Genomic DNA, 27,845 nt, shown 5'->3' on the forward strand with positions numbered 1-27,845 from the left:
TTAACATAAAGTATTTGAAATGTATCGCATTACTAATATAGGCTTCTTCATTCCCTCTGATCGGGCGAGTTGGCCGTGCGTTTAGGGGCACACAGCTGTGAGCTCACATCCGAGAGATGGTGGGTTCGAATCCCACTGTCGGCAGCCTTGGAAGATGGTTTTCCGTGGTTTCCCATTTTCACACCAGGCAAATGCCGGGGCTGTACCTTAATTAAGGCCACGGCCGCTTCCTTGCCATTCCTGTCCCATCGTCGCCGTAAGACCTATCTGTGTCGGTGTGACGGTAAAGCAAATAGCAAAAACATATATATATATATTCCCTCTGAAAAATGTTGTAAATTTGTGCAACCACTTCTGCTGTATGAGCATTCACTGATACAAGTTCAGACTTGCTTTTCTGTCTTGTCAAGTTACTTGAATTGATCTAGGCTGATGTAGTCTTAATTTCTAATTTACATATTAGTATAAAGGAAAAAAAAAATATGTTAATAGTCAGCTGTATTAATATTTACACTTACCACCAAATTACACGTTTCCACTGGCACTTCATGATAGTCGAAGGTTGTTCAGGATTCTTTCCAGGGTGTCTGAACTTGATGGAAAAGGATTAAATGAAAACAATTCGTAATTGTCTGATTTTGTCTAAGGGGAATACTAAGCAAATATGGTATTCACAGGTGAAATTAATTTTTTTGCACCCTGTAATTTGCTAAATGTCAAGCCAGTTGTAACAGTTCAATTACTTAGTAGAATGTATCGAAAGAGATATTTCAGCAATCAGGTTGCCTTTATGTTGCATAATGAACAGGCCAACCGGGACCACCCATTGAATAGTTTAGCTTGAGCCTGCAGGAAAGCTGAATTGTGCAACCCAGAAAACTGACAGCAGTATATGTTGATCCATACTGAATGCTGCTGCAGGAGTAATAGTTGGCCACAGCAAATTAGTTCACTTTTAGTTTAGATGTAGTGAGCTTTTTTGATCGCATTAAAATTTCCCCACATTATTTTGTGGGTTTTAACCAATTTGTGAAATGGATCTCTTATCTGTAATTAACTTCCTATTTAGAGACAGGAGCTTTTTGCACCACCCAAAGGTAAATCTTCCACTGTTTTCCTGTGTAAAAGTTTTCCTTTTTACACCAGTGAAATATTGTGTGGTGCTTTCCGAACTGTAGTTTTGAATCACAAAATAGACTAGATGTATACAAGAAGACTTAGCAGTTATTTTTCTGGTCTGCTATTCGTTTTAGGGTGAAAACCTATACAACCAATATCAATCATCTTAAAATGTCTATCCTACACTATTTTTTTTTTTTTTTTTTTTACAAGTAGGTAGTAAAGAATATACTGCATGAAGTCAAAGCCTTGGCAATGTTGGGTGAGGATACATATACCAAAATCAATGAAAAGAATATGGATGTGCAGAGATATCAATAAAAATTTAAGTTTTCATGACTGTGTTAACTTTGATGATGCAATTTTTTCCCTTCTACCTAACACTATTTGTTCTCTACATTTCAGACTATTTATGTCAATGTAACACTGCTAGAGGTTTTATAACAAGTTTGTGGTTTTAAGGGGCTAGTCGTCTAGGTTTATCAGCACCATGGATGTCCACAAATATTCTTGCATAATATAAGAGATAATGTACTATTCAAAAATACTCTTGATTAGTAATTTCAAGACAAAATAGATCCATGTAGGTTTGTTAGCATAAGGACGGCTCGAAAAATACATACTGGGAAATGATTTAGAACAAGCTTTTTATGCATGCAACACATTAAAAACCCTTGCACGAGTATGCATGGACATGGCACTTATTAGCCCAATTGAAGAAATGCTTGCAGAGAGTTTTCTCTGCTGTATAACTGAAAAATCAAGAGCTCCAACAATTATAAAGATAGGTGCAATCAATAACACTCAAGAATAAAATTCATATTTTATTCAAAGAGCCATAACTGACAATTTTATATCTTAAAACAGTCTAGTATTAACAACAACAACAACAACTTAACTTCAAGCAATCCAGGAGCATTTGAATGACCTTACAATACTCTCACAAAAAACTCGTTTGCACAGTGACAGATGCTTTCTGTATCAAATCTACTAGTCTACCTTATTTAAAATCACAATTCAGTATTATTGTATCACCAGTCGCTGTCTTAAGAAGATACTGGTCATATTTACCAACTGACCAATGTTTGTACTTAACAGCTATCACTTATTATATAGATATATTAATTTTGCATTGATAAATGAATGTGCACTTTCTTTTGAATTGCTTGAAGAGAAGTTAAATTCATCGAGTATAAACAGCAACAAGTGTGGTGATTTTTTTTCATGTGCTGGATCCCAAAGAGACTTCTTATAAAGAAGAATAGAGAATTCCTGCTGTTCAGTCAATTATATTAAATACATATAATACTAACATTACAGCAGCTGTTAAATTAAATTCAAAGCCATGAGAACAACCCGTTTTTGTATCAAAACAAAATCTATAAGCCAGGGATATACACCGACATGACAAAGTCCTGGAGTAGCAGTCGAGTGACCAACCGTGCCACATCAACCTTGAAATGACCAAACCTTTTTCAGTTGAAGAGGTATCATATTGTGCAAGCTGAACATCAACATGTTGCTCACAACCAAGCAAAATGAGTTATCTGAGTTCAAGGAATACCTCACTTAAGGCACTACAATACACCATGGAGAGCACAGTGGCTATCCACACTTGCTTAAATGATCATGATCATCAGTGTATCAGTGATACCAGAACAGCAACTCTGGCTCAATGTATATTAAGTAGATACATGCACTTTAGGGGAAGACCCAAAGTAGCACCTGTTAATATAATACTAGGAAATATACTCCACCTGGCCTGTGACATAACTGATTAAGACTAGGGCACTGAAAATTAGCAGCATGGTTTGCTCAATCGAGATAATGTTAGTTGCTTTACTACTTTTGTGGTTTTTGGAGATGCTGAGGTGCTGGAATTTAGTCCTGCAGGAGTTATTTTATGTGCCAATAAATCTGACACAAGGCTGATGTTTTTGAGCATCTTCAAATACCAATGGACTGAGCCAGGACTGAACCTGCCAAATTGGGGTCAGAAGGCCAGCGCCTCAACCATCTTGAGACACTCAGGCTGGCAACCCAGTTAAGATAAAAGCTGTTACAGTCTGGTATCACGATTTGGGTTTGCCAAAAACCCAATGAGGTCACACTGGTGTGCAGTTTGTTCATCATGTGGGTTGGGTCTATTGGTCCGTCAAATATTCTTGTCACATGGCGACCGCTAAGAAGTCTTTTGTTGTGGCGATTTACAACCCTTTATGCAGTCATGTTTGCCAAGAGTGGCAAGGTCTTCCAATGGGATGATATAGCCTTGTAGGGTTGAGGCTGTCCAGAACTGATTTGAAGATCAATGTGAGGAATTCAAACAAATGAATGGCAAGGGCAATAATTTGCCAAGACATAGATCTTGCACCAACGAAAGCCAGGGAACTGTGGGAATTACTTTTAAACGTCTTTCCACAGGTCTTGTCAAGTTGCTGCACTTAAGAATAAAAAGGGCCCGCCCAACAAATACAGGTAAGCCATGACTTTGGGCATGTCTGTGTATTGTATACTGTCTGATAAAGAATCAGAACTTCCACAACATTTAAGACTTTTTCCTAAAAACAAACTAAATAATACCAGCAAAAACTGACTAGTTATAAATATTTCATATAAAACACACTGTTTTTTTACAAGGACAGACAGGCCTATTTAATACAATATATCAAATGTTAGATATCTATTATTTTTGAAACACTAGTTTATGAATGAAAAAACTGTCTAGCATAACAGTTTTAATATTTTCAAACACACTTCACATCCATTTCACAACCAGATGTCCAAGTTAATTACAAAAAAATAGTTTAGAAAACCAAGTCACAGCAGCCACACAATATAGAACAAGTTCAACACTCAGTTCTGCTACTGTTCTACTGACTTATAAATTGCCCATTCAATATACTGATGTGCTTAATATAAGCACCTTGCTTTCATAGTCCAGCTATAAGCAAATCAATAACAGCTGCTCAGAATGAGGGGATGGTTATCTTGTAATTCCCCTTATAAATAATAATAATCATCACCACCACCATCATAATTATCTCTCTATCCTACCAACTCCAGGGATATGATGGAATAGTGCCATAATTTAAACACACAGACTGTAAGCACAATCATAGATCCAAATTACCCAGGTGTGTTAACCAAAATATCCTCACCTCTCCAACAGGAAACAACAAAAGTGTGAAATAAAATATGTGTAAAAAATAATTTTCAGAGGTATTGTAGATCACAAATATTAGGGCATATCTCCTTAGGGCACGACTTGAGCTATGGAGTAGTACACAAGATTCAGCCAGGGTAGTGGAATGGGATTTAATAATTTAAAATTCCTAACTAAAATCCTACATTGCCAGAGTTATAAAAGATGAGATGAAAACTACAGCAGATCCATCTCTGTGATGTTCAAAGACAAACATACCATAGGAAGAAATAACTAAAGAGAATGTGAAATAAAATGATCCTTCAAGAAAAGAAGGCTGGAAGTATCTCAGTAGAAACATTTACCTTATTTACATACATAAGCTTGAATACTTACTACCTACTGTCAAATACATCATTTTAGTTTAATCACTCTGGGCGACTCTCTTTCTCTGTCGGAATCTGAGGCTTTGAAAGCCTTTCATTTCACCTTTTCATGGCCCTTTTCTTAACTCAACATCAGTCTCTGAGGCACTGGGTTTTAATTTATCACCAAAGGTCTGCAACAGACTCTGGTGAACATTGTTGTTTGCAATGGTTGTAAAGGAACAACAAATGCTGTCTCATTTCACACTGTTATGCTGGCCCTCTTGTACGGAAGTTTTACCTAAATTAGTGAAGATATCACAGAGAGCATTCAAAAGACTTCAATACATACAAATTAAACATTTTCTGTCTTAAAATACCTCTAGGAGACTCATCACTAGCAAGTATATGGATGGCAATCACAAAACGCAAAGCCATGTCATGTTTCAACTTTCCTTCTGACCCCGTTGACTCTGCTTTCTGTTCTCTACCTAATTTGTAGTCTTCATTTTGATCACAGAAATAACTTGACCATTATTGATTGTCCAAGTCATTCAACAATGCCCAACACATACAGAGCTCATACTAGGTACAGAAACATTAATAAATTAGGGGCTATACATATTTTGAGAGCTTCACAAGTAATATAAATTACTGGGAGTTACTTACAAAGAAGCTTCTACAACAGAAGTATAATTTTAATTTTATACTGGTTCAAAGAAGAATACCTTTGTTCTCTTAAATCAAGTCTTCATATAGGTTGAAGTTGAGTTTTCTTCACATAAACAGTGAAACCTGTATTAAACAACCACTGATTTTAGAAGGTGGACTCTAATAGAAAGTAAATACACAAACATGAGTTAAGACCAGAATTTTATTTGCTTATAATACACTCAGGAGCACCTGAATTAGAGATAGCTGGCATAATGGAGAAATGTTGCTATGCTATACTCTGTCCAGACCAGCAAATGTAATAGAGTGTGGCATGTAGCAGTGAGGACATCAGAACTCCTACAGATTGAATGAGTAACAGTTGACGACAGGAGACAAGAGACCTCCGCACATTTCATTCTAGCCAAATTATCAGCACTGTATGTATTGGCCATTCCATCTCAAGTCTTGCAGTCACTGGGCTTTCCAAGGGCCACATATCAGAGTGCATCATGAAAAATTAGACTCGGGCAAAGCCACCGATGCCATGGTCAACTGTCATATTGTTGAGAGGGGTCGCTGTCGGCTAGCTCGGTTTGTAAGAGCGGATGGACACGCCACAGTGCAGAAGAACACTCGTCAAAATTCAATGCTGAACGACGTGTGAACAGCCATACCATCTAAAACCATCTTCTCGCGATGGGTGACAGAAACGAGGATACCTCTGCCCAAAACCATCTTCTCGCAATGGGTGACAGAAACAAGGATACCCCTGTCCAAAACCAGTCACTAGACACAACTGCTAACATGTGCAAAAGGAACACCACTATTGGACACTTGAAGCATGGAAAAAGGTTGCCTGCACAGATGAGTCTAGGTACCATTTGATACATGCTGATGACCTGGTACGAGTTCACTGTCAACCACGAGGCAATGGATCCCGGTGGAGGCCGGAACGTTAAGGAACCTGCTGGCAGGTTATGTTCACCCCTTTATTCGCTTGCAACACCCGGCAGGCAACAGTTACCTACAGCAAGACAATGACTGCTCTAGCCTATCGCTCCCAAATTGTGGCAGACTGGTTCAATGAGCACTCCACAGATATGACAATGCTTGCCTTGTGCCAAGGAGCCCTGATCTCCATCTCAGTAAGTACACCTGGGATGCTGCCGAGAGGTATGTGTGTGCCCTGGACCCTGCTTCGATCAATCTTTGTAGATTGTAACGATTATGGATTAGAATGGCTCCAGTACACTTCTGGTATCTTCAGGAGTCCATGCCGCGTGCATCACTGCTGCCATCAAGGCAAAAGCAGGTGCTACATGCTGCTAGCCAGGTGTCTCTAATTTACCTGCTCATGAGTGTACTTTCAGATTTTAAAATCTGAACTGATGAGCGCTCTTCCACATTTAATTTTTCCACTACTTTATTTTCAATGCACGAGAAGTATTGAAACTACTCTGACGTGGAATGCACTAACATGATCACCGTAAATTGATGATTTTATAGGACCAACGAGTCTCCTTCCTGAGTGTAGTACCCGTCATACTTAGATGGAAGAAAATCCTGAACGGCTTATTACATTCTTTAGTAATTAGTAATTGAAACTAGATGCATACCTTGGTTACCATGTACTACTGGAGGAGTGCATATTAAGGAAGGAGAAAATCATGTAAAACTTGCACCTTAAGTAGCAGAGAGGAGAGATCCTTCCTTTATGCTCGCCAGGGACCCACAAACCTACTCTTAGAAGTATCAATACTTGTATCGAAAAATTAAAACAGAGACTATGTCAATCTATGAAATGCGACCACTTTCTGTGTTCTGATAAATGCTTGCATCATGTACGGCTCACAGCTGCCACATTCCGTGAAAATAATGTAGACACATATTTATGAAAGCGGCTTGTCAAGGAGTGTGTCAGATGCAGTATCCGTAACAAGTGAAATACACCAATTCTTTAGTTAGTCACAGGTTAGTAAAGTGTCTGGATGTAGCGAAGTATATTAAATCATGTGCCAGAAACCTCCCTGCAAGTTCAAGCGCTTGGTCAAGAAGGCTACACACAGACCGAAGTTGAATTTCTACTAGCAGTGAACATATTTTATCCCCCACCATTGAGGGCAAGTCAGTATTCATGAATTGTTTCGTCCACTGTGGAAAATAGAATGTGGTGATCTCACGTTTTTGTCGCTGGTCAATACTGCAGGGAATACTAGAGGCCTGTGGGCCTAACTAGCCTAACCAATCAACACCAATGTTATTGTCCCTAACCAATAGGTCTAACCTAATCAAACCTAACCAATGGTCTTGTCACTAGCTGCACCTAAATTGGCAGCATTGTGTAGTGTTGTCTTGTGACCTGCAGCATGTTGGATTCCTAACCTCTCCTTTGCACCCAAAATAGTAAAGTTTTACCCAGACCTTATCTTTTCAAAGAATGTAGTTAAGGACTTCATTTATTTAACCTCAACATAATGATCTTTTTTCAAGTATCAGTATAACCTAGAACTCTTAAAGGCTGAACTATACAATACAAAGTTCCACCGAGAGTACTGCAAAGTCCCACAGCTCGATGTTGTTCTGTATCTAGCAGCTTACTTAATAGCATCTGATTAAGAGTCACAATACAAATAATAGCTTCAGATTACAAGTCACAATACAAACTGTTGACGAGATGGCTACTCAATTGACCTGGACAGACTTGGCTTGTAGTACCGTAACATTCCATTGGCCTAAATGGTTACGGGTGCATACTAAGAGTCACCCTGGCAACTGAGAGCCATGCTTCATTTGAATGTCTTGACCAATCCAGTAATCCCAGTTTCACATCACACCCATCCCTATTGAATTCAGCAAGTGGCACCATTCTGATATAAATTTCAGCCAATGACACAGACTCTTGACACAGGTGGAATGAAAACCAATGTTGCACGATGTATAATATTTTCTTATTTAAGTAAAAACGTTTCTAATAACGGGGTGGTGGGTCCCAAGTCTAGGCAATGAACACATTACTCTTCTAAAAGTAATATGAGGCAAGATTCCAGCCTGGCTGTCATCTTATTTGTAATGTTATATTAAGTGGAAATTAATGAAATCTTACTTGGAGAGCATTTCAGAGGAGAGATGTGTTCACTGCGATGCCCAGGAACCCACCATCCCGCCCAAAGAAGTACATTTACTTTCATAACCTAATGAAGACTGTTATATGCCAATTTCATTTCTGAAGTACCTACTTACGTTTCTATTGACCAATATGAAGTGGCACGTGAACTCGTTCCCGTCAATAATATTAATCATAATCCATTACCAAACCTGACCAGTGCTCTTGTCCAGGTCCTATCCTAACCATCCGCACGGCAAGAACCAGTCCAGACCAATCGTGTTTCCACACGAAAGTAGGGGCCCCAGAACCCCTTTGCTTGCCCCTCCACCTATCGAAGCACCACTCGCTCATTTGTTCCTAAGTACAGATGTTGTCAGCACTGAGCACTGTTTGACAACATCCTCCCCGAGAAGGCTGCGAGCGTGTAAACAAACGACAATCGTTCCGCGGGTGTTAAAGTCAAACTACAGTCGTTGCGTGGGTGTGAAAATCTTGACCGCCGGGTTGGAGTAATAATGATAATGATTTACCTTTCAAAATCATTCATGATAGGGCTCCCTATATATAGTTTTACCCTGATAGAGGTGAATGACACTGTATAAATTTCTATCAATAACTGGTCTCTTTAAGACAGGATGATCTTGGAAATGACCGGCTTCTGATCAGGTGAGGAGGTAGATAAATTGTCCTTACAGATTTTTAAAACTTCTTTGAAATAGACTTCTTGACAGGTTTCACTGTATTTTCACATTAATAAAATTACTATGCATATTTCAAATGTTCTGAATTTCTTTTCTACAACAGTTTCCAAGCTGAAGCCTAAATCATTCTCATTCATATTTTTACAAATGCTGATCACATTTTTCAGTCTTTTGTACTAATGAACTCTTGATCTAAAGTTAAAGTTTTAAATTATATATGGCTGTCCAGGGTAGAATTATTAGGTTATGTGCTTTTCTGAGTAAGAAATTTTCACTTTGTTTACCATACTCACAAAAGTTACATCATAAAGGACAGCATCCTTAAACGTCAAGAAAGAAAAACGAGATCACTGCACCTTGCTGAAACTTCAATGTATAGCAATACAAATATTTTTTGGTCAGTTAATGATGTGATTACATGTACACATGTTCCAACTATTCTACCCTGATAACTTCCATCATAAGGTATAACTCCAGGTACTTCAATATTTTAATAGGCATGAACTAAAATTTTCAAAAAAAAAAAAAGATACACAAATTGTATTCAAAAAATAACAGTCCAACACAAAATAAACTAAGTGCAAAACAAGAAATTGTGTTTAAAGGGGGGGAAATTTCAGGAAGATGTTTCATGTGTTCAGAACTCCTCTAGTGCCAAAACTGGTAAATGATTCACTTTCATTGTCTGCATTTTCATCTTTATCCTGCCTTGGTTCTTTTGTATCTTGATTTTTAAGTCCATATAATGGCATTCCCATGAATGTTGGCAAGTTTCCTTTGGCATTATTTGTAGCCGTACCTTTTCTTTTCAATGGAATATCTTTGTTTACCTTAGCATCCTTATATTTAAACAGACCTTCTCCTGGTAGGCATGGCAAAACTTTAGGTATAGTGTACCAGTAACGATAAGTAACGTACCACATAAGAATTGCTATAGCGCCACTGATAAATTTTTCTATCATTATATGATAATACAGCATGGTACTCACCAACATAATGTCCCATAAAACAACAAGACATGTCATTGCAATAAATAAACACCGAATGTAAGGAGTAAATTTTTCATAGGACTCCTTCAAATTGAGAAATTCTTCATTGGATAAGTTTCTTAAAGGTTTGTTGCCTGCACTTTTATCACCAACACTTCTAGAATGTTCTTCATCCCTAATGAGATCACGAATTCCCTCCCAACCATTGATAGCTCGTGCTTCTTCAATTAGAACAAGACTACTGTATATTAATATAAAAGCATGACCAGATATGTCAAAACCATTCCAAAAGTAACCATTACTAATGCATGCAGATTTGGTTGAATACAGTGGTTTGGAAACAAGACATCTTCCGTAACTAGACTCAATATACTGAAAGAGTCTCACCCAAAAGAACCAACAACAAGTTGATACACCTAAGCGCATCAAATGTTGTACCACTCTGTCACGTCTGCCACAACAGTAAGTGTAACTTGTGAGAACAAGAAATGGAAATGTGACTAGCAGGGTCCATCCCCAGCCCAGTTTCACGAAGTACTGATTAAATAAATTGTCCGATCTAGCGAAGTAAGTTTTTGGTATGGGTGCCACATCTGCAATAACTGATATTATGAACAGACTAGCACCGTAAATACCCACTTTCACACTGGTATCAATAAAAAGTGTCTTCCTGCACACGTGAAGGACCATCATCAGTAACACGTGTGGAATTGTTGGCTGATCTGGTAGCGGCTTTTTGCTCTTGCCTTCGCATGTTGACGCCTCGGCATTATTACTAGACGGTCGAAAATTTAATTTCGAAGTAGGATGAATCGGACGACGCTTCGTTGCCATGATCAAGCATTTGTGATGTCATGTCGACCAAAGACTAAAACTACAAGAATGAACACCTACCTTTAACGATTGATAGAAAAATACAGTACTGGCATCTTTTATACAATAAAGTAATAAAACTTTCATCACATTCCCATCCACACTTGGCGCTAATTTTCACTTCCTCCTACATTCGAAAGAATTTCGTGCATATCATACACTACGTAATAGGACGAACAGATATTAGAAATTGAATACCGCGATATAATACAAAGTGCATACATAACAAAATATTAGGAACCGTTGCCTACGAGATATACAAGGCCGGGAAGTGTGCGTTAGTAACGCCGTCAGATGTCTCGACATCGTGCTATAGTTTGCATGTGCTGCCGTGTATTAACATATGGAGAAAAGTGTTTTTAATACGTTCACGTATAGATTTCACTTATTGTTAGTGTTCAAATGAACTCCAAGTAAATTTCATATACACTATAAAATATGGTATATTGTACTATAAGTCTAATTCGTCAAAGAAAGGAGAACATTGGAGTTTTCAATCGTTTCCTGCCGATTCCATTTTAAAGGAGAAGTGGAGAATTGCTATATCCAGAGAGTGTGTGTGTGTGGGGGGGGGGGAGGTCAAATTAGGTTCCCTTTGGTCACCTGGGACGTCATCCAGAGTCTGCAATTTACATTTTAAATATTGAGACTTCAGTTTATGGGCTACAGATTCATTAAATTACTTCACTGCCTCCGACTTCCGCATCAAAAGACACTTAAGAATTATGTAGGCTTTTCGAATGGAGAAACTGGAATAACATCCTCATTAAAGAAAGACTCCATCACGAAGCCATGAATTTGACATGCATGGAGGAAACGCTAGGATCCCTTATCATATATGAAATGTCTATCGAGCACAGAGTACACTATAATCGTAATCTTGACCAGCAATAGTTTTGGAATTACTTGATGAGACGCTCGAGGGTAAGCTAACTAATCAATTCGCGATTATTGAATTTTATTTCAGATGTAATATTTTTAATAGGCATAAAATATCAGCAAGTTTTATATGATCTTAAACGCTATTGATATTAAGAATGACACCATGCCTTTTCAGAGAAACCTGTCACTCTGGAGTTGTCTTCCTTGGCCATGATAGGTGGCTATCTTGTTCGAGTTGTGGAAGAAAATTCCATTTGTGAATCATGCTTGGGACAGATATCCTCGGCCACTACTGACAGTCCACTGATGTGTCTCATTAGAACGAAAGATCGTGGAGCATTATGCTACCCCTCAAAAAATTTGTTTACTTTCTGCAAAATATGTTGAATTTTACGCACCACCCCTTACGTTATCTGGGCAATACGAATTTAATTTTTAAAACTTAACGTTTTTGTTGCTTCAAAATTCACTGAGGCATTCAAATGTGACGAGTGTGATCAGAGAGCACTGACTGTAACTCTAATTACAAAACTTTCAAAACCAATACTCGACAATGAAGCTCATAAAATTAAAGGTTCTGATTACTTGGAAAAGAACTACAGGACAAAGCCTTTAAGTTGGAAGATCTTAAAAGGTGAATGATACGAACAGTGATCATGGTAAGTCATTTCAATGTATTACTTTTATTATTTATTGCACTTGACTTCGCCTAAAATAATTCCAAATATCATTTAAATGTGCTTGACTTTAAATATAACCACCCTAAATCACATTTAGGTGGTCCTAACTTCATTATTTTTAATTTTTTACGTCTTTTAAAACCAACATGTACTATTAATTCAATGTATTTCGCGCGAAAAGCATAGCACGATGTCGAGACCTCTAGCGGACTTTCGTAGAACTACTTGCGACCCGCATTTTTATCGGCCCACTTCCCGGCCTTGAATATCTAGTAGGCAATGTAGGAACGCAGTACGAATAATAACAATGTTCCTCTGACGCATGAATTGTATTATTATTAAGAGACACACGAAAGAGCATTACTTAACCTACACAATACATAAAACTGAGTCATACAACGTAATTTATTTTCACTACAGTCTCTGATGGTTTTTGTTCTCTCTGCACACGTTATGAAGTGATAGCGGTCACACTTCCCGTTACACAATGAATACAGTCTTCATTAAGTTGATGAAACCTTTGCGTTCGGCAAATTTTGTGAAAAAAAAAAAAAAAGGTGAGCTTGGTAAGGATCGATAAATGGTAGCATGAATTGCAGCTTAAGTCCTCTGTGAGAAAACATTCCCTTGCTAATGTCCGGCTGCGTGGCTAAACGGTTAGCGTCCTGGCCTTTGGTGTAAGGGATGTCGAGTTCTTGGCCGGCTCGGGGATATTTAACCTTAATTGCTTATTTCCATTGGCTCCGGTGTGTGTGTATCGTCCTTAATAAATAGAAAATAAGGAAAAGTAAACAGTATAAAATAATTTTCAAAAATTCGTACACAATCCTTGAGGGTGCATGTATCCCTAGGGCTCTCTTCAGGTATGACACTTTCTAACCGTTTGAGGTCGCTGCCTTATTAGTATTATGATTGCCTTAAGTAATGTCATTGCAGCAGGCAAAGAACGTTTGGTGATATTTTAAATTCTATGTATGGTTTTCGTGGCTGCTGATGCTTTACTAAGTACCTGAATTTGTTCATGGTCGTTAGCAGATCTCCATGCAGGATTTGATGAACGAAAATTTCTGCGTGATAGCGTTTGCATATTATTTACCCACAGCTTATATCTGGCACGTTGAAAGCCTGTTTGTGACCTAGCTTGCAGTGAAACCCGTGGATCACAATACGTGTCATGGTATGTCGCAGTTCGTATCCTGAGTTCGCCACGTGGTTTATTCGATAAAAATCTAGGCCCTATCCGGATATTCGTTTTCTTTCCATGTAGTTCCTGAACCAATGCTTGATACTGTGTTGTAGATGGCAGTAGCATTCTCAGACGCAGTTCCTCTACATATGTAAGAATGGCTGTCGGGTGAATTCATAGATCAAAATTCAAACCGACACCATCCTCAAGGTCCCGAAAACAGCCTCTGGATGATGGGATTATAACCTTACACACCAAAAGAATGGCTGTCGGGTGAATTCATAGATCAAAATTCAAACCGACACCATCCCCAATGGTCCCGAAAACAGCCTCTGGATGATGGGATTATAACCTTACACACCAAAAGGGTGAGAAGGTTGATGGAGAATTCGCCCCCAGGAGGGGATGTAAGCGAACCCCAAGGAGTGACAAGATACAAGAAAATAACATTAACACCACAACACAAAGAACACCAAATCGGAGAAGAAACACACATTTAGCTTAAAGAAATTGAAAGAGTAGCTTAAGGCCGTGGACAAAATATTAAGTAAACAGTGACAGTGCTTCATTGATTTAGTGAAATGAAAAACCCACAAATTATGAAAACAAAGACTTTAATTTGCTTTAGGAAAGGTTTCAATAAGTTAAAGAGAAAAATTAAAAATATGCACGAAATTTTAAGTACTTAAATGTTACTAAAACTATTTGGATAACTCCAGTAAACTATGGAAGGATCTTTTTGCATTGGCAAGCTCAAAAACTAGTGGAAAATCAAGTAACATAATAAGTAAAAATGAGTAGTATTTAAATTGACATTAAATTACAGGAACAAATAAATATAAGTAAAATAGAATAGATTTTTAAAGAAAAATAAATAAATAGCTGACCTCGATAGGGAAACTAATGAAACAAGAAGGATAAAATTTACCTACGCGACCAGTCGCCTACCCTAAAATTCATTAAACTTAAAATCTAGAAGACTATTATGCCTAGATTACGGAAAAATTCACCACTCAGGAACCACTTTTACTTCACGGCGAGCCTACGCAAGTGATAAGAGTATAATCCCACCAAAACACGCGAATCCACTTTTCAAAAATTACCAAACCGAGAAAAATAAATGGCAAATAAAATTTAGAAAACATTACACATAGAGCACACCAAAAACAATCACATCCACGATACTGAAGGTACAATTAAGTTGCCACGGATCGATCAAAAACCCAGTTCGCCCAACAATCACATCAACAACCCGTTGCCAAGGTAACAACAAAACGTGTCCGCAAGGACAATGAAAACGGACACAGAAATAGCCCCAAAAGGAAAATAAATTGCAAGAGCCAGAAAAGGGAGAACAGAAGATCAAGAATTAAACTAAAAACCCAACCCAAAACGAAAATTTAGAAGGTTAACCATATCAAACAGAAGCTTGCGCTGGCTCACCATTTACATGAAGTTCTAGAAACATTTACCAGCTAAAATCATGAACTTAAAATTAATTTTGGTAATCAGTCCACTCCGCTGATTTCCTTTTAAAAACACTAAGGTGAAGCTTCTTTGTGAACACATTGTAACGTAACGAACATGCAGTCATTACACAGGTCGGAGATGATTACTATTATTATCCCGGTTAGAGGTCACTTTTGGAGCAACTGAACAAATCATTTCTTGGAGTATTTCACCGTCCTTTATTTTGAAGGTAGAATTCCCATTATTATTATATTAATATGTAACTTACAGTTTTCGATCCATGAACAGGGAAGAGACGCTGAGAGCTACATTCTGTTACCTTACACAACCAGGCTCGAAGAAGAAGGAAAATGCAGGTTAACTGCTCGTGCACCTATAGTAAATAAATCGAGGCCAACTAACAGGTTATAAAGGCATCAAATGCCCACAGGGTCCTGGTTTTAACCAGGCTCGAAGCTAATGCCCCGAAGAATACCGCTGGTCCAACACACACGACTACTTCTCATCGCCATTCCAATCCAACTGCCCGCGTCCCACACTAAGCAGCGTGGCTTCCGTTGTGCTGCACGCACACGCGCAGAATCCCTCGGGCAGACTCGAAAGTTTAAAGCCTAGTCGCCAGAGCGTAGCACTTCATGGCGCGACAAGATATGGTAAACAAATTCAAACAAAAACGGCGAGATGTTTCACGTTAAATGTGAAACGATAATGTTCTTTCACAAGGTTCACTGACACGAATTTCTAGCGGTACAGACACCAGTCCAAAATGTTTTCTGGGGAGGGGGGTACATTACACTAAATACTGTCACAGTCCCCCCTCCCCGAAGCACGACATATCCTAATGCTTGTTTCAATAATGATCCGGTGGTCAGGAAGTAAACTATATTTAGTTGAAGCAGTTCAATGAAAAATGACCACCGGAATAAAATTCACTTCCCTTTAAAGATGCACATGACCAAACTTGTAATATAAATAACTGTTCCACATACCGTTGCTTTTTAAAATGATAGTCAGTGCACAATCAATATAGTTACCAAACACATGAATTGTTCACTCAGGACATAGCAGTAATAACATTTCACACCAAATTGAGAGTATATTCAGCCGGGATTCCAAAAATGCCGATTGCACACGGTATACTTTCAACCAAGAAGTCACACGATAATATAGTTTTCAAGCATGAAACCAAGTTCGGTTGTGGTTTCAAAAATCTCACATGAGTTTCAAATATTCCAGCGGAGAACCAAAATAAAATCCCTTTCTTTACTATTTTATGCATCCAGATTATTCCTTAAAGCACGGTGGTAACAAAATTCTATCGCTATAATGTGTTTACAAATCGCCTAACATTTTAAGGATGTGCATCCTCCCGTGTTGCAAATGAGCAATAACAGGCTAATCAAGCTTTCGATAAGGTCCAGATGAGGGCAAGTTAATGGAAACAGGAAATAAAAATAAAACAGGTGAGTATATAGTTAAAAGGATCAATAGATCCATCAATTAACTTTACATGACATTAACCACCGATAAACTAACCAAGGCCCAGAGCGTTCCACTGGTCCGGTTAGGCGCGGAAGAAAAAGGAAGAGTCAATACAAGAACAATCAAGAAAAAAGAACCGGAATAACATTTAATATACAAGATTACTCCACCACGATAAGTACCCACAAAAGGAATGCACAGAATCTAGTAATTAAATATATGCTAGAGCATACAGTACACACTAACACTTAGTCCTACAATAGAGAACTAGATTACACACCACAAATGGCTCATTTAAAAAACAGAAGGGGAAGTAGTAGAAATGTTTTAATGATCACAGATCACAAAACAGATAGCCTCAAGTTAAAGGTACAGGAAGACACAACAGAAATAACGCAGTGGGAACATATGGTATGGTATAATTGGAGCAACATCAGGAGGGAAAACACACCAAATTACATATATAAATACATGGGTAATACACACATAACGGTGAACTCGTCAGTTTGCCCAGGATCAGAAATTAGCAGTGGATAAACATACTCGCTAGGATAGGATCACCAACTTATCCGTAGTTACCCACTAGATCCCGAGGAAATAATCAAGGAGAGTTAACCTTATACTTTCAACAGACTAAAGGAATACCAACAGAAACGACAAGAGACGTTGAAAATAACTCACGCTTAAGGGTGGTTTAAACAGAGCAATGGTAGGGTCGATGGGCACGTTAGGAGACTCCTATAGTTTACAAGCTGGAGGGTTCGCAATCAGTTGGTCATCCATAACAGCCGCATCAAAGGTATCACTCAAGAAACAACGCCCACATACAAGAAACTAACTCATGTAATAATCATCTTAAACACCATGAAAAACACAGAGCACGCATGGTTGAAAGAAGAATGACCTGAAGATTGGACCACAAAGGTATAGATGGCAGATAATGAAGCCGTTCCAGAGATAACGCTCGGTAAAAGAAAGATGAAGGAAAGAACACAATGTAAAAATTCCATAATTCTTTCACTAGGAAAAATGCCATAGGTTGGCAGGGTATTTAAGAAGAGCCTGGAGTTACCAAATATAGAATGGTGACGACGGACCGAGATCAAGTGGGAAAGAACATGTTGAAGAAACCTGAGCCTACTAAGAATCAAGATATGTCCGCCAAGAAAGGTTACTCCATCAGAGTTGTGGATCCACTAACAAATGGCCAAATCTACTGCAACACAGAGGTAAATTAAAGGACAAATCACATCTCAACCAAAGTGTCTTGACAATCAAATATCTATTTATTTATTTATTTATCGTGTCAGAAGTACAAAGTAAGAGAGACAAAAAATAAAAAAGGTAATTTTAAATATTGGTTGACCAAAAATTGGCCACGACAAGCGCATTTGGACTTGCCCTCATTAGATCTTTAATGGTACAAGTGGCTGGAGAAGATGGACACAGTAGAAGATGCTCGTTAGTCTGCTTAGTACCACACTTGCAGTAAACTGTCTCCACAGGAAGGCCCCATTTCTGTAGGTTGGTCTTGCATCTCGTGGTGCTGGAGCGTAATCGATTGAGAGCCTTCCATGTTGTCCACTGTTCAGAATGTCCAGGAGGAAGTTCTTCCTTTGGAACCATCCATTCTCTCAAATGTTGACATTTTTCCCGCCACATTGAGATTCTTGCTTGTTGTGGTGTTCCTTTAAGAGCTTCAGTGGTTGTCAAGAAGCTCTTTCTTGATTTCAACCTAGGATGTGCTGGTTGACAGGCATACAAAGGATGGGCTTCCATAGTCATAGCCTTGCTTTTCTCATGCCTAGCAGCAATCTCACGTCGGATTTCGGGTGGTGCTATACCAGCGAGACAGTGGAGTTTATCTATGGGAGTAGGTCTTAAACAACCTGTGATAATACGGCAGGTGTCATTTAGTGCTACATCTATGTTTTTGGCATGGCTGGACTTATGCCACTCGGAGCATGCATACTCAGCAGTGGAGTAGCACAGTGCTAACGCGCTTGCTCTCACAGTGCAAGGGTGAGCTCCCCAGGTGGTGCCTCGAAGTTTCCGCACTATGTTGTTTCTGGCAGACACTTTTTGTTTCACGTTTAGGCAATGTTTCTTATACGTAAGCGTACGGTCCAGAATCACTCCCAGATATTTTGGAGTCGAACAGTGTTGAAGAGGGATTCCTTCCCAGGTGATTTGTAAGGTTTTAGCTGCTTTTTTGTTATTGAGATGAAATACACAGCTATGAGTTTTGGCAGGATTTGGCTTCAAGTCATTTTCATTGTAGTAGTTCGTAAATTCTTTCAGAGCTTTGGATAAAGTCTGTTCTACCTTTTCAAAACAGTTGGCCTGAGCAGTGACTGCACAATCATCAGCATAGATAAAACTCTGGGTACCTTCAGGTAGAGGCTGATCGTTAGTATAGATGTTGAATAACAGTGGTGCGAGCACACTGCCTTGCGGTAACCCATTCTTCTGTGTTCTCCATCTGCTTCTTTTTCCCTGAAATTCCACAAAGAATCTTCGGTTTTGGAGAATATTTTTAATGTTGCACATTAGATGGAAGTCTTTGGTGATGTCATACAATTTTGTTAGAAGAAGCCGATGGTTGACTGTGTCATAAGCTGCAGAAAGATCAATGAAGACAGCGCCTGTAATGAGCCGATTCTCAAAGCCATCCTCAATATGCTGTGTCAAGTTTAATACCTGTGATGTGCAACTTTTTCCTTCTCGGAATCCAGCTTGCTGTGGAATAAGAGACGACTCCACCCTTCCTATCAGTCGCTCAAGAATGAGCCTCTCCAGGACCTTGTACAGGTGACAGAGCAAGGAAATAGGCCTATAGCTTTTGGGATCCAGCCGATCTTTGCCTGGTTTAGGAATAGCAATGACTCGAGCCTTCCGCCAGATTTTGGGAATCTTGCATTCTTGGACACAGATATTCATTAATTCCAGTAGCCATCGCCTCGTAACAGGACCAAAATTTTTGATCTGCTCTACTCGAATGTCGTCTAGTCCAGCTGCTTTTCCCAATTTGCACTTCCTCAGTGCTGATTCCAGTTCAGCTTCAGTAAATGGTGGAGATAGTATGTTGTTCTCTTGGTTTGGCTTCCGTGTTATTGGTTTCTTATCTAGCTTTCTAGATCGGGTTGATTTTCCATTTACTAGCAACTGATGGGCAATTTGATCTGCCTTTATATTAGCATATGTGCTGGCTTGGGTATTGTCATTATTGAGACGACGTAAAAGTCTCCAGGCCTTCTGACTGCTCCTGCTCATGTCACAATCTGTCATTAATTTTATCCACTCATCCCTTTTAGCCAGTGATACTGAGGAAAGAACGCTTTGTGCAAGGATTGATGTTTCTTCGCTAAAAGGATCAAGTTCATATTTCTTGTAATATTCTTCTAGCAAAGTGGCCGTTTCAGGTTTAATGCCTTTGATAAAACTGGTTCTGCAACCTCTTGGAATTGATGCCCTTGAAGAAAATTGGACGATGTCAACAAACTTGTCGTACTCTTCAGGAACAGGAGCGATGCTCAGAATCTTCTCATCCAATATGCTGGAAAATCTTGCCCAGTCAGCCTTCTTAAAGTTGTATCTTCGCCTAAAACGGACTTCTTGAGGTCTTATTGGTGGCAAAATTTGGCACATGATGGGCCTATGTTGTGTGTTTGGAATTGGTGGACATACTGCTTTTGTGCATGTATGCATAATGCTTTCACTAACAAAAAGGAGGTCTGGATTATAGCCTCGTCCCCATCTTCCACTGTTAAAAGAAGGAGAGAGTTTGCTATCATGGATGAGGGCGAGTTGAAAATGTTCAGCCCACGACAGAACTGTCTCACCATTCTTGTCCTCATGTGCATAACCCCATACATGACTGTGACTGTTGAAATCACCTATAACAATGGAGGCTTTACTTTTATCAAAATTGTGGGGTGGAATGAAGGAAAATTCTGCTGCAGGTGGTTTATAAACTGAGGTGATTACACAGTTACTTAGTTCAACGGTGATAATTTCAATATTGTTTTCATCTGACTGGCAGGCACTTCTGACTTCTAAGTTCGGCTTCACAAAAACGGCACTTCCATACAGAGCGTGTGGTCTTTCAGCGATCAGTTTCATGCCAGGAACAAATGGGCGTTTCTGCTTCATATCTCTGTGTGTTTCCTGAACACATAGAACATCACACTGCTTGTCGCGACAAAGTTCATACAAAAGTTGTTCTTTACAAGATGTTATGCCTTCAATGTTAACAGAAATGACTGTTACGGTTGGTTCTGAAAAGAACCGTTTGTTGGATCTCATATTAAATAGCTCTGTTACTTCTGGTGTGAGAGAATCAGCCGTCTAGGAAGAGTCCTAGTCCGTTGCCCAGGAGACACCCGGATGTATAACAATATCGCATGCAAATACACCCTACTGGGAGGTTTCTCTCGTGTCTCCCATCAAATATCTGAAGTACATACACAATTACAATAATGACCAGCTAGATACACGAGTCAACTCATTAAGAGGTCAAAGGATATCCATCCTCAACGCGTGCTTACCAGCCATTACACAAATTCAGCACAATACAGAGCAGAAATTGCATCACCAAACCAGTCCTACATTGTACCACCGAATAACCCATACAGCAATTAGTAGATAAGGTAAATTACACTCCATCATTAAGAATCCCCAACTCAATGGATGAAAACCATACCACAAATACATAACCAAGTTAAGGACAGCGAATACAACCACAGTACTCGCAGTAGTGCACAAACCGAATACCAGTAGATAAGGAACGGGGAGACAGATTTTCTACATAATTTCAAATCAATTCTAAACCGAAAAGTTAGGATGATATAAGCCACACCGAGAGCATTTACAGGTAGAATAAGATTATAAATGGTTCACACATAGAATACAAGACTAGAAACAGCTGCCTAGTCTACCCAAAAGGAAGAGTGTTAGATCACTTGGTTATAGATGAACACAAAACATCAGTAGTCGGAAAATGAACCACCTTTAAGACGTATAGTCCATGCACAAGGCATGCAGGCAACCTTTCCGACACCAACCAATCGTAACACACCATAACCACTAATCGCACAATACAGAAATGACACAGAATGTAACCAAATCAGTACTAAGCTCCTAACACCCTCACACACATACAATGAAAGGATGATAAAATGGTAAACCATTCGAATAGCAACACACTCCCTCTCACTCCATCCCAAACGCACTATAGCCCAGCAATGATTAAGCCGCTCGATGATAGACGGATCCAGCACAAGAAATTCCATGCAGAGCCACGAAAGAGATAAGTCCATTAATTTAACTTTTTTAAACGTTGAGTAAACAGGAGATCAGTTCAGAAGCCCAATTTAAAGTTAGATAAGATTAGATCTCCTCCATGGCAATTCAGTAGCGCACCATACAAGCACAAGGTTCAATTACACGAATATAATATTTTAAAGAAATAATACCATCGCCACAAGACAGGCAAGGTAAACAGTTTTCAGGCTAGAAGAGACCAAACAGTGTAACAGTAATACATAAGGGGCACTAAATTAGAGTCACCAACACTAGATACAATAAGGATCAAATTGACTCGCCCACCAACCTGCAGTATGCGTGCCAGGTTCAATTAAATGCACGGATCAGTTACCAAAGGTGCATATAACCAGCAGAGGATACAGTACAACATAGCCCGTTTATCCAGGTTTAATATGAGAAACATGAACGCGCCTAATCGGTTTTGCTACATGATCACTTACCAAAATTGAAACCGGAGACAACAACTCCAACATAGTACACGGGCCTTGGTATATAGGGGCATGGTTTGCCGAAAACTTATTAACGGCCTTACTTACGGGGTAACATTTAACATATACCAGATCACCGACATTTGATTTAGAATGCTTTCTACCTTTATTATACTTCCTTTTGACCATCTCATATGAAACAGATAAATACTTTTTGGCTTTGTACCAATCTTTTGAACGACATTAGGCTTTGACAGTTCCGGCAGAAGAACTTCACTACATAAGACATAGGGGAGTACGGGGTATAGCAGAACATCGGAGACATAGGCGTCTCACCATGTGACTCATGAATAGCCTAATTAAAGGCATGGGCTAACCAGTGCAGACAGGAATCCCATTTGGACTGATTGTCATGATGATACGCTATCAACGCAGACTTTAGGTTCCGATTCAACCTTTCGGCATATGAAGGATTAGGATAGTATGGGGTAGCGGTGACATAGGAGAAGCACAACTCAAACAGATATCTTTTGAAAGAATTACTGGTGAAGGAACTAGCATTATCAGAAACTAAGAACTTCGGTAGGCCAAAGGATGAGAAAATGGAATTTAGACAGGAGATAGAAGTACGGGAATTATTGGATCTGGTGGGAAAGATCCAACAAAACCGGGAGAAGGCATCTATACAGACAAAGATGTGGGTGTTGCCTAGGGAAGACCGAGGGAGGAGACCTACGAAATCGATGAAAATCCGCTGCATTGGGCGTGAAGCTTGTGATGAGAACAAAAATTCCACCTGCTTATTTAAATTAGGTTTGCTGATGGCACAAGATTTACAGGATTTGATCATGTTTCGGATGTCACTGTCCATTTTCTTCCAAACGAAGAATTGCCTAATTTTCTGACGGGTTTTGAAGTTGCCTACATGATCACCAATGGAGAGCAGTGATAATATTTAAAAATGACAAGTACCAGAACCTTAGGAACGACAATTTTGAAGTTATGGTCCTTGCGACCCTTACCACAGAGAACGCCCTTAGATAAGGAGTAAGGTTTTACTTCGGTCCCAATATTAATTGTGTCGATGAAATGAAATGTCGTATGACTTTTAGTGCCGGGATATCCCAGGACGGGTTCGGCTCGCCAGGTGCAGGTCTTACTATTTGCCTCCCGTAGGCGACCTGCGCTTCGTGATGAGGATAAAATGATGATGAAGACAACACAGACAAACAGCCCCGTGCCATTGGAATTAACCAATTAAGGTTAAAATCCCCGACCCGGTCGGGAATCGAACCCGGGACCCTCCGAACCGAACGCTGACCGTTTAGCCAACGAGTCGGACAATTGTGTCGATGATGCTTTTCAATTTCGGATCAGTTTTCTGATGATCCTCAAGTTCATGTTACGGCAAAGGAAAATCGGTAAGGATGGCACTAACACCAACGGCAATGACTGGGAGTTCATCGACATTCGGGTTCACTTGAGCACCATAATTACCATCAAACATCCTGCTCAAACTATCGGCAATGACATTCTTGGAACCACGGACATGCCGCATATTGAAATTGAAATCTGAGAGAGATATGTAGTGCCCACCTAGTTATCCTACCGGTCCTTTTGGGCCGATTCAACACCCAGAAAATAGCTTGATTGTTGGTCTCTAGATCGAAGTTCACATGTTCAACAAATGATCTAAACTTTTCTAGAGCAAACAGTACAGCTAGACACTCCAGTTCGTAGGTGGAGTATTTACTCTCCAGATCGTTGAGGATCCTGGATACATAAGCCAACGGCCTAGTCCGTCTTCATCTTCCGGTAATAGGACACCAGCAATAGCACGCCCAGAGGCATCAGTTTGAACAATGAATCGCTTCTCAAAGTCTGTAATGGCTAACACAGGGGCATTGGTCAATGCAACTTTTAATGTATTGAATGCTTCCTGTTGGCCACTATCCAATCGTTGGCTGAACGGTCAACGTACTGGCCTTCGGTTCAGAGGGTCCCGGGTTCGATTCCCGGCCGGGACGGGGATTTTAACCTTAATTGGTTAATTCCAATGGCACGGGGGCTGGGTGTATGTGTTGTCTTCATCACCATTTCATCCTCATCACGACGCTCAGGTCGCCTACGGGTGTCAAATGGAAAGACCTGCACCTGGCTAGCCGAACCCGTCCTGGAATATCCCGGTACTAAAAGCCATACGACATTTCATTTCATCCAAGTGAATTTAACGTTTTTCCTTCTAAGATATGTAGTTCAACGGAGCTGCTATCTCTGCGAAGTTGGGGATACATTTTCTGAACAAGTTCACCATACCGATGAATCGGGAGACACCTTTAACATCTTTGGGAGGTGGGAAATCCCTGATGGCCTGAGTTCTGGAATGATCAATTGAAACAACTTCAGAGGAAACTACCTGTCCTAGGAAGGACATGCTGGGTCTGGCGAATGCCACCTTTGATAGCTGGGGACGCGTACGGTGAAGTAGAAGCCTAATGACTCCATCTCTCACCATTTGTTTAACAATCTTCTACAACTTCAACATACGGGGTGAGGAAAGACGGTAAGGGGAGATCGAACGGGCTGATGGTCTGACAACTCAATATCATACTCGAGAACATCGATCAAACCTAACTTGCTAGTGAAAACTTCCAGAAACTCCTTACATAGAGCGCGGACTTGACAGGCTTCAGCGTCCCACAAATGGTTCAGATCGAGGCGATCAATGTCACTAGGCTCATCGGACAGAGGGTAACCCACACAAGAAACAATAGTTATTTTCAAAGGAAAATGAATCACGTCAAACTTTAAATCAGGTGAAAATTTGAAAAAGAAATTCCGGCTTTGCAAATCCAAAACAAGACCAGCCCTAGACAGAAAATTGGCTCCAAGAATGACGTTACATAATAGATTGGGTGTTACCAAGCACTTGATCTTCCAATATTTTCAAAACCAGATTATTAGCAGAAACACATTTTAGGTTAGTAGGTTCCAATTCAGGTAACTTACATGAGGTGTCCATTTGACGGTACCATGCAGAATTCATTAAACATACTACACTACCCGTATCGAGGAGAGCATCTACTGGTTCATCATTAACCTCAACAAACGTGCAAGTACTAGAGGATGGGACATGAGCGGAGATTCTATTGCACATGGGGGATACACAGGCTTTCCAAAATGTTGAGAATCTACAAGTTTAGGATGGGCAGGCACTGCCCTCTTTCCCTGTAGTCATTGACCAACGCCACTAAATGACATGGGGCAGTTCCTTATGAGATGCTGTTTTGAGCCAAGGTATAACAGCCACCGGAATTACGTCTCGAAGTCGCGCAATGGTTTTTCAAGTGATTTTTGGAACCACAACTCAAGCACTTGCGATTATTTGCCTCATTAGAAGTCTGAGGAACAACTAGATAGGAGGGCACAGTAGGAGGGGAACATTAGTAGGTCTCGAAGCATCCCCGTGTTTCACGTCCTCTGCAAACGAGCATGCTTCTCCCAACTCTTGGAAATTGGTAGGACATTTGAATAATGAGAGGTAGGAGCGGTATGAAGAAGAGATACCTTTTAGGATCCTAGCCACGATTTCCCCTTCGGGAACCGAAATTTTAAAAACTTTGCAATAAAACCTTAAGTCGAGAACATAAGCAAGCAAGTTTTCATTAAGAAATGCGTCCTGAAACAGTACTGCGGCACTAGGCTTTGAAGAGCAAGGGAGGGAATGAATTTAGACAAGACAAGCTCATGAAATGCGTTAATAGTTACATTTCTGGAAATAGCTTCTGAAATTTCCTTTTTTCATGATCCCTTCACAATGAGGGAAAATGGCGCGGAAAATCCCCAAGTCATCGACGGAGTAGACGTTTCTAGTGTCTGTTAACTCTACAAGGAATCGTAGCAATCTAATACATTCGTCGATTGAATTCACCGAAAAGCTCCTCACTCCACGGAATACCTCCTTTAAGCAGTTTGGAGAAGAAACAGAATTTAACTTAGACACTAAACTTTCCAGGAAAGGAGCTGTCACACAGCATGAACCTTGACTCTGGGAAGAGGACACAAATTGGTTAGAAGGAATATTTGACTTAGGTACAACGGGATTATGATCAGCTGAGATAGAGCAATTTTCCATATCCCTACTGACTAACAACAAATCCAGATCAGCAGTAATACCTGAAAGGACCGTTAACAACTTTGCACGTTCAGATATAAATTCAGCATCGGGCTTGATGGACAACAAGTCCTGGATACGACCCGAGTAGTGGGTCGTTCTGGCTCTCGGTCGGTTTACTTGGGCCTTTGATGGAGGCAACTCAATAAATTCCTGCCTTACTACATTTATCTCGCTCAAGGCATTACAGATAAAATTCATGTACTCACCAACCCTGTTCCTGTTAATTACCGATAGGTTACTGGGAACCTGGGAGTTAGCTGATAGTAAGGCAGCACATTCAGCAACAGTACGGGCAGTTTCAAGGCCGCGAATTGATAACTCATACTCCAACTCGGCACGCCGGAGAAACGAGGGGTGCATAACAGCGCGCGCCATCATAGCAGACATGCAACAAAATCAATGACAGAATTACACGAGATCTTTGCACTTCCTTTCACAATGATTGTTCACAATAAATTTTGACTCTCTTTGTTTCTGATTTTCATTCACCAAAACAGCACTGCACTGTAGCAAAAAGGGAAAATGGGGAGAGAAATTACGCTGCACACAGAGGAAACAACTAAAATCAGGTGCAGAACAACAGTTAAACAAAACAACCACACTCTGCTACCACTCAAACCGACACCATCCACATATGTAAGAATGGCTGTCGGGTGAATTCATAGATCGAAATTCAAACCGACACCATCCTCAAGGTCCCGTTAACAACCTCTGGATGATGGAATTATAACCTTACACACCAAAAGGGTGAGAAGGTTGGTGGAGAATTCGCCCCCAGGAGAGGATGTAAGCGAACCCCAAGGAATGACAAGTTACAAGAAAATAACGTTAACACCACAACACAAAGAACACCAAATCGGAGAAGAAACACACACTTACCTTAAAGAAATTGGAAGAGTAGCTTAAGGCCGTGGACAAAATAAAGTAAACTGACAGTGCTTCATTGATTTAGTGAAATGAAAACCCACAAATTGTGAAAACAAAGACTTTAATTTGCTTTAGGGAAGGATTCAATAAGTTAAAGAGAAAACTTAAAAATCAGCACGAAATTGTTAAGTACTTAAATGTTACTAAAACTCTTTGGATAACTCCAGTAAACTATTGAAGGATCTTTTCGCATTGGGAAGATAAAAAAGAAACAAGTGGAAAGTCAAGTAACATAGTAATTTAATATGAATAGTATTTAAATTGACATTAAATTACAGGAATACATTTTTAAAGAAAAATAAATAAATTGCTGACCTTGATAGGTAAAGTAATGAA

The 27,845-nt window shown here is 39.7% G+C and overlaps 1 protein-coding gene across 1 annotated transcript; it reads right to left on the reverse strand.

The window, feature by feature from the left end:
• Positions 1 to 1,930: 1,930 nt before the first annotated feature.
• On the reverse strand, positions 1,931 to 10,922 carry Fitm (acyl-coenzyme A diphosphatase Fitm). The gene has a single exon (XM_067135891.2). It carries the CDS (start codon positions 10,911 to 10,913, stop codon positions 9,720 to 9,722), a length of 1,194 nt encoding a protein of 397 aa, XP_066991992.1. The 5' UTR covers positions 10,914 to 10,922; the 3' UTR covers positions 1,931 to 9,719.
• Positions 10,923 to 27,845: the final 16,923 nt, after the last annotated feature.

This window comes from Anabrus simplex, chromosome 1 (genome assembly GCF_040414725.1).
Source record: "Anabrus simplex isolate iqAnaSimp1 chromosome 1, ASM4041472v1, whole genome shotgun sequence".
NCBI lineage: Eukaryota > Metazoa > Arthropoda > Insecta > Orthoptera > Tettigoniidae > Anabrus > Anabrus simplex.